The sequence below is a fragment of the Micropterus dolomieu genome, linkage group LG05 (assembly GCF_021292245.1).
Source record: "Micropterus dolomieu isolate WLL.071019.BEF.003 ecotype Adirondacks linkage group LG05, ASM2129224v1, whole genome shotgun sequence".
Lineage (NCBI taxonomy): Eukaryota > Metazoa > Chordata > Actinopteri > Centrarchiformes > Centrarchidae > Micropterus > Micropterus dolomieu.
In genome coordinates this window covers 5,705,504-5,713,696 of record NC_060154.1, presented here as the reverse complement: position 1 = coordinate 5,713,696, position 8,193 = coordinate 5,705,504, and the positions used below count along the sequence as shown (strand labels likewise).

The 8,193-nt window shown below is 40.7% G+C and overlaps 1 protein-coding gene across 3 annotated transcripts in view; it reads right to left on the bottom strand.

Moving 5' to 3' along the window:
* Positions 1-1,212: 1,212 nt before the first annotated feature.
* The window catches only part of LOC123971647 (glutathione hydrolase-like YwrD proenzyme), a 21,024-nt gene continuing 14,043 nt past the window's right edge, over positions 1,213-8,193 (bottom strand). For all 3 annotated transcript variants that reach the window (XM_046050611.1, XM_046050610.1, XM_046050609.1), the window contains 6 exons: positions 7,258-7,429; positions 5,727-5,883; positions 4,993-5,175; positions 3,880-3,964; positions 3,447-3,542; positions 1,213-2,923 (listed from right to left, as the gene is read on the bottom strand). In XM_046050611.1, coding sequence (XP_045906567.1) covers positions 2,778-2,923; positions 3,447-3,542; positions 3,880-3,964; positions 4,993-5,175; positions 5,727-5,883; positions 7,258-7,429 — 839 coding nt within the window. In that variant the 3' untranslated portion in view covers positions 1,213-2,777. The remainder of the gene's footprint in view (positions 2,924-3,446; positions 3,543-3,879; positions 3,965-4,992; positions 5,176-5,726; positions 5,884-7,257; positions 7,430-8,193) is intronic.

Below are 8,193 nucleotides of genomic sequence, written 5' to 3'. Positions count from 1 at the left end.
TTGAGATATCTTGCTCTGGACCAACTGGTTATATGACTGATCAACTGAATAATAATTGCCAAAGTAATCCCAGCAGTATTAACTACTCCTGTTAAAACATTGTGCTTTTCTTTATGTAATGAAGAAGATATTTTGAGCCCAAATCAGCTCTTCATCAGGTCCAGAGGAATCTGTAGAGGATTATGAGCCCTTGACCCTTGAAAACAAAGCATCACTAGAAAATAAATAACATTTATTACAAAATTATCAACAGATCCAGCATATTTCATAGATCATTTACAGAGTGTTAAATCAGTTAATTTCCAACAACAGCAAAGAAGATATAGAGTAACATTGATGGACTTGATTCACATCCCATTGTTTTATAATCTAAACTCAGTTTGTTTTGTAAAATGTAGACCAGAGAAAAGATGCAACTATCATTTACTGAGGAAGCAGGGTTTAATGATATTGTTCAGATCAGCAGCAACTAATTAAAGAGATTGAAAGAGATAATTATCTCAACCAAAAGACAGACTTGACGAAAGGCATCTTTGGTATGTAATGTAATGTGTTGACAGTGGTGTAATAGCCTCTTATCCCGCAGTTAGACGTTGTCACAGCTGCCTCTGAAGCCTGGGGAGCTCCAACCTAGGCCACGAAGCGTTATACTGGTTTTGTACACGCCATGCCAGCACTGGGAGAGGTGCGATTACATTCAAAGTCAATGCAAAGGGACGCAATTTCCTGCTGCCGATGCAAAGAGCACGACTATGCGATAAATCGCCAGCAGCTCTCCATCGCTTGTGTTGACAATTATTCAGCTCTAGCATGAGATTCGCTGTGCTGAGTACAAGGACAGCGGGCAGTAGTAATGGTAAAAGTGACTTTTTTGACTCGAATCTTAAAATCTCGTTCATTAAAATGAACTAATCTTTTTTTTGAACTAGGGTGGTTATTAGTGGGCAATGTTAAAAAACAGCGCAGTTCTGCCTGGCTTGCTTTAAAGTATAATGCACAAATTCACCTCTTGATCTTTCTCTATCATCTTTCTATAAAGTCCCATTGGGCCACAAACAAATTCAAACCATGTAAAAACCACAGAAATATGTTGTCTATATGCAATTTCCACTACTCTGGCTAAACACACCACAGGGCTAACGTTAACGTTGCTATGTGGCTGTGTGTTAATGTTTTAATGACCCCGTCTGTTTGTTTTGGAGAGGAGACGACCGCGGAGGTAATTCGGCTCCCAGTAGAACCCTGTCAGAGCACTGAAGTGGAGCGGACCCAGAACAACTCTCATCAGCTGTTAGCTGTAAACACTAGCAGGACTAAAGTTACAGTACCGCTGTATTAAAACTATAGTACAGCTTCACTGCGTAATAATGTTGTGCTTTATTAAATGTCACATAATTAACAAAAGAGGTATATAATGTCAGTCCAGTGGCTGTTAACTGACAACTGACTTGCCTCTCATTCTCCTGCGCTGCCGACTGAACACTGGTGGTGAACGAATAGTTCATACCTGCTCCACAGTAGCCGAGCAGTCACGTGACAAATGAACGACTCAAACCTGGACAGCCACAGTTGAGAGTCGTGAACTAATCAATTCTGTTTCCTGTGCTGACGGAGCCCATGCAGCTGCCGTGTGACGAGTGAACATAAGAGTCCAAGGCTATTCACACATGCGTGAAAATGAATGAATCACTCCTTCAGACAACTCGTTCCTCCCGAGTCACACAAGATTAGGTCAAATGAATGAAATGTTCTTTGAACAACGCAACACTAGCGGGAAGAGCAGAGGGACAGACCCGCTGCTCGCCGACAAACAGCTGCTGAGCTATAGGAAGCTCTGGAGGAGAGACCTGGTGGTGGCGCCAGATTTTTGGACAAATAAACACCCGCAGTCACACTGGATTCTGCTCTGATAACTGAGCCGTTAACCGGTGGGAGTAGGTCAGATTTCACTTGTATTTTTTGGGAATAATAGATTGATTTATCTTTACTCGCGCTTCTCAGCAGCGAGCTACCGTGTTTCCGGTCCCACTGTTGTTATTGTAGCTGCCAGAGCTCTGTGGGACTACTTCATACTGTATTAATATAGACCACACATAATAGGATATATATATTTTTAACAAATTGGCATTGTGATGTAGTTATTTCGGCTGGATGAGTTCACGAAAGGCACCCTGTTTCTTCTTGTGGGTTTCGTGGGAGTGGCTTAGCGGAGTGATACGAGCAGCAGAGAGAGAGTTCTGAATTGCATGTTCAACTGTTACCGACTGCTGCTTTAAAGCTGGGGTGAGTAATTTTTTTTTTAGCATTTTTTGTTATATTTGTTGAAATTCTATTTACATCAAACAGCAATCAATACATCAAATGCTCTGACACAAAAATGAAAAACTAAATAGTGCACTAGCTTATAAATGTAGCTTGAAATCAGAAGGACGTGGAGTGACATAAGCCATGTAGTGCCAAAACTATGAAATACGCCGTACAGTTTAAACTCAAACTGTTAGGAGAGATTTTATATGATCTGTACATGTGATATAAAAACATGATGAAAGAAGACACTTAAAAGGTGTGTGATGCTGTGCTATAATTGTGTTAAACCTATCAGCTAATTAACAAAGCCAAAGGAAAAAGTTCAGCGTGTTCTTTGACACAGTTGTGTCACAGCCAAATATTTATAGTACTTCTGCTCTACATTTCATATGTAGGCATTTACCTTCAGAAAGTTTTGTGATTTGTAATTTGTAATATCTACAGGGAAGACAAGAAGAGGTCACGTATGTCTAGTATCCTTGAGCACATCCATCCGATCTGGGGTCTGATCCTGCCCACAACACCCTGGATGGATGATCAGCGTGTTTGACAGATGGGTTCCACCAATCCCCCACAGTGATGATCTGTCCCCGTCCAAACTGAGACCTCTTGTGTCCTGTGTGTTTGAATGAAAACACAAATAGCATTGAGCCCATTAAACTGTCCTATCTATTATATACTGTAGACCAAAATATTCCAAGTCCCATTATCATGCTGAGAGGAAGGCTTTTGGTTGGATGGTGCTAACAGAATGTCTAGCTAGTGCCATACAATATTATAAGCTAAAGAGCAAACTAATTCACCCAGAATGATGCCAGGTTAGGGAAGAGGAACTGATAAAAGCATCCTGTTTGCAACAGGAAGCAAGGAAGTAGTTTATGGCAACTACGGTCCAATACCACCGATTTGAGACTGCCAGTTGTTTCAGTGATGGTCTCATTGGTTTATGGCCGCTACAACACCTCAATATAACCATTAATGCAACACATTAACTTGAGCAGGCTACATGTAACATCTTTTTCGTTATCAATTATTTCCTCCTGTTAGTTAGTTAGTTAGTTGGAACCATGGCATACTTGTCCTGTGGAAAATACCATGCAGCCACTGTAAACTGTAATTGTGTTGGTAAAAAAAGGTACCTGTGATCGGCCAGTTCACATTGTGGCCCCGTCTTCTCAGCTCCTCTGCTACCTCCTGGTCGAACCCCTCTTCCAAATTAACCAACCACTGATCAGCTAGACACAGAATGTTTAATCAAAATATGACTTTGTTAAAAATAGTGCTTTACATAAACAAAGGACAGAAGGTTGTCGAATACACGGTCTTCTTTCACAAAACTTCCAGAATTCTCATCTCGTATCCAAATGAAGTTACAGTTTACGATGTCATCTAACATAACAGAGCGTTCATCTGACCACCGCTCTACCATATTTACTACAGCACGAAGCCACATAGGTGAAGGTGAAGCCAATTTAAGTTAAATAAATCATGTTGATACTAACACAACACAATGCTTTCTGTATACAGAATCTATGTATGTGTGTGTGTGTGTGTGTGTGTGCTGGGGCATACTTTTGTGGTCATACTGTACATAGACTCTTGGTGCGTCCAGAGCTTGTTGAGGATTCATCCCAAACTCCAACATGTTCAACAACACCTAAACACAACAGCACAATGGTTATTAACTAGGACTGAACGATTTTTTTTACCAATATTGTGATTGCGATTTAATATGCGATTAATTTTTAAGCTCTTTACCTTCTGTATTATTCAAAACGGACAAGCAGTAAATTAGTGTAGAGTATGACCAACACAATATTAGAGAGATAGAACATACACTCCTCTTTCTTGTGGGTCAGGCCTGTGTTATGATGAAATTAGGTAGAATTATTATTATGAGCAATGGTGGGGAAGATATATCAAATTATAATAATATGAGAAAGATAATTTGAGTCAAGTAATCAAGTCAAGTTAAATAATATGATATAATATCATCAGGTCGGGCCTACCTACAGACCACAAGAAAAACTAAGTTTACCAGTGTGTTTTACAGTAAGCGCTCAATACAAAATCCACAGTTCAACCACCAATCAATGAGTCCTTATCTCAGTTCAAATCTGCTCGGAGTCCATCTTTCTGTATCCCAGTAAGCAAACAAAAAATACTCAGTTTGAGGTTCAATTCAAAAGTGACGGCTCTCATGTTTAATAGACAAGCTTAGTAATTCTCCGACAACACCGGAGTTCCCCCGCAGCCTGCGAAGCTGGTAAGCGGGGCACTGGCTGTAACCAGACTGTAACTCTGGGGCGGCTGTGGCTCAGGAGGTAGAGCGGGTTGGCTGTTAATCGGAAGGTCGGCGGTTCGATCCCTGGCTCCCTGGTTGCGTGTCGAAGTGTCCTTGGGCAAGATACTGAACCCCGATTTGTATGAATGCGATTAGAAAATCTTGTTTTATTACATTGCGATAATATCGCAAATCAATTAATCGTTCAGCCCTATTATTAACTCATTAACACATTTTTCCAATTACGATTTCTCCAATGCCTGATTTAGACCATAAAATAACCAATAGAAAATGATTTACAAATCAACAAATCAAAAGTTAATGGTCAAAAACAAAAGAGAGAAAAAATAAATAATAATTGTTCTGCACTTCACCCCAGTCAATTCTTGATTCCAGCGTACCTGGACATGTCCTTGTGGTTGCATAAAAGCCCCCATCACCCCCAGTGCAGCGAGGAGTTTTGTTTTTTGTGATTTGGTTGGAGAGTCAGTTAGAAGTGCAGATATTATGGTGTGATATGGCCGCTTCCCCCCAGCAACACAGTTAATGTGGTTACGACGCAGAGAAAAGCTGGCACCACGGTTCTGTGAGTGGGAAAAAGAGATTTCATTAAATTATACAGACTGTTTTTTGGTTTCCTTCACAGTTGATAAGTCGAAAAGTTTTATGGATATGAAGATCAGTGCATATTATCATATCACAACAACAATACATCTTCATAGAACTCGTCCATGATTTTCAAAAATGTTTCTAGGTTAGCACCTCACACATATTTACTTATGTGACTTATACAAAGCACAAGCACACTTTACATGCCTGCTCTTGTAAGGTAATGTAACCAAGCAAAACATGATCTTAAAATATGAAATTTCAACCTCTTCGTCATGGCTGGTTGTGTTCTGTTTTTGTCTTGGCTTCACCCATCAAAGACTGAACTCAATTTATCATCACATAGTCCATAGACACTTACACTGCTCATCTAGTACACAACTACTGTATTTCAGTGTCACACGGGGCTTTAATTCTTATTCATCAAATCCAATGAAATTGCCACCTACTCTCCAGTTTTACATAGCCATCGCTATCTCGTATGCACACAAATAGACACTCATTCCCTCTCTCTGACCCCTCAGACCTGTAGTGAGAATCCACAATCCTTGGGGACCAGTCCACTTCCAAAGCCCATATAGGTGCTGTTGACAAATGAGCAGGCATTGCCCTGACTGTCAATCACACAGAAATAAACTGTGTCACTTCCTGCCATCAGTCCAGGCTCCGCATTTTCCATTGCCCTACAGGTACACACACAAACAACAATTAAAAACATACATAAATCATTATTGTCGGTCTGGGGTCCCACAGGGGTCCACCAACCCTGGGGGTCCCTCGTACGCAACACACACTGGGTACGCCTCAGACAATTTCACGGCAAGCCATCCCACTTCTGACACCATATGTGACGGAAAGGCAAGAGCACGACCCAGATTTGAACCCAGGTCTACGGGGTACCAAACATGGAACTTGATCGCAACGCCAAAGAGCCTGCCCGTCAGCTTGCACTGGTCCGTTTCAGTGGATTTATCATAAAGGCTTGAATACGTGTGCACTCCAAATATAGGTGCGGCTATCTTAATCGCCCTCTCAGAAATGAGTGACAGAAACACTCAAAGCAGGTCAAACCACTAATGGGGTGGATGTGCTAGGAGACAGTTCAGAAGAACAGTGTCTGGTGATTTTTGCATCTTTCTCTGACACTTTAAAATGCACACTAGTGACATGTCAACATAATTGTTCAGTCAGATTTATTCAGTCTTTTGACTTACAAGGCCAAACACAGAAAGTGCTATTTTTGTTATTGTCGGCCGATTAATTTTGGAGGCCGAACATTCTTGCATCCCTATGTTCAGTCTGAAGCAGAAATAATAGACAAGATCATATACATACAGGGTTTTCATTTCATTCACAAAGCACTTTTCTCGGGCACAATTTGAATGAATGGTTTATTTCAGTTTACATTATAATGTACAAAGATCGCCAATTTGTGTGAATATGCAATTTGCAGAAATCTTATACATGCTTACACCAATACATTCACACAAAATAACTCACAACATTAACAACCGAAAAAGGAACAGGCTGAAGCAAGGTGTTGTCTGAGAAATCTGATTGGTAACAGGCTGCATATAGACACAGGTTACTGCAATACATGTAAACATGAATTTAATTTAATTCAATTTACGGTTGGTTGAATCATTAAAGTTGAGTTAGGTGGTACTGAATGAAATGAAGGTGTAGGATTGGTGTATGGATTTGTATGTGCTGCCTAATTCAGTAACACAATGATGTAACAGCAGGATTTAGTACCACAGAATATGTTTGTGTGTGTGTTTTAGATCATTATGTTATTTTATACTTTAATAACTTATGAAGACTAGTTCAAAGTCTACAGTACTGACCAGTAAATACACACTGTTGCCAAAACACACACACACACACACACACACACACACACACACAGAGAGAGAGGAGGAGGGACCGTGGCATGAATGGATGCATGTTAAGGTCGGGGGGGGGGGGGGGGGGGAGTAAAAGTCTACAATCTTATCTTAAGTCAACAGAGCACGGCTGGTATACCCTGGTACTAACAAACACACAGAAGCACACACCTGTCCATGCTGATGCGCTGCGCTCGCTGGTGGCTGTAGCTCTTGTCCAGTAAGGTTTCCAGAGGGATGGTCACATGGTGTGGGTCGCCCAGGTAATGTAGAGTGTCTGTTTGAGCCAAGCGCACAGCCTCCACCAGTACATGAACGTAGTCAGAGCTGTTATGGCCTACAGCTTCACACACACACACACACACACACACACACACACACATGCACAGAACAATGTGTGAAATATCTGAGCTGCAACAGATGACTGCAAATCATATTCTATTCTATGCGTTTTTTATGTGATTTTTTTATTTGCCCCTTGAAGGAGCTGAGGAAAGGATGACATGAACTTCAAGTACAGATGATAGATCAATAAATATAAAAATTAACAATATGATTCCGTGAGTACATCACATTATTCAATGGAGATATATAGTGTCATTTCCAAAATTAACATTTCATAGTCATTTTTTTTACTTGCTGTCACTAAAGATACTTGAAATTTGGGGAGATATTCATTCTAAGGTTATAGAGACAACCATCCAGACAGAGGCAGGTCACCAGGGTTCTTACAGGGCTATTACGTAGATTTGTTCAATTTTTTATGCTAAGCTCTAATTGATTTGCTGGTTATCACTGCACTTCCCAGAGATCAGTTTTCAATAAGTGTGTTCAAATATACACTAGTACTGCTTCTTTTGCTGTATGGCTAGTTGTTTTTTTCTGCCCTGACCAGTGTTAGCTGGCTTTCTAGTCTAAGATGAATCAGAGCGAGTGTGAGACATCTACTGAGTCATGTCAGCTGTCACTGGAGGACCTGGCTGAGTCAGAGTCAAAGTTCCAGGGCTGTCCTTTTTACTGATTGATAAAAAAAAAGAAAGGAGCCATTATTAATGTGTATTGCGAAAAATGCATGTAGGGTGTGTTGGGGGGGGGGGGGGGGATGAA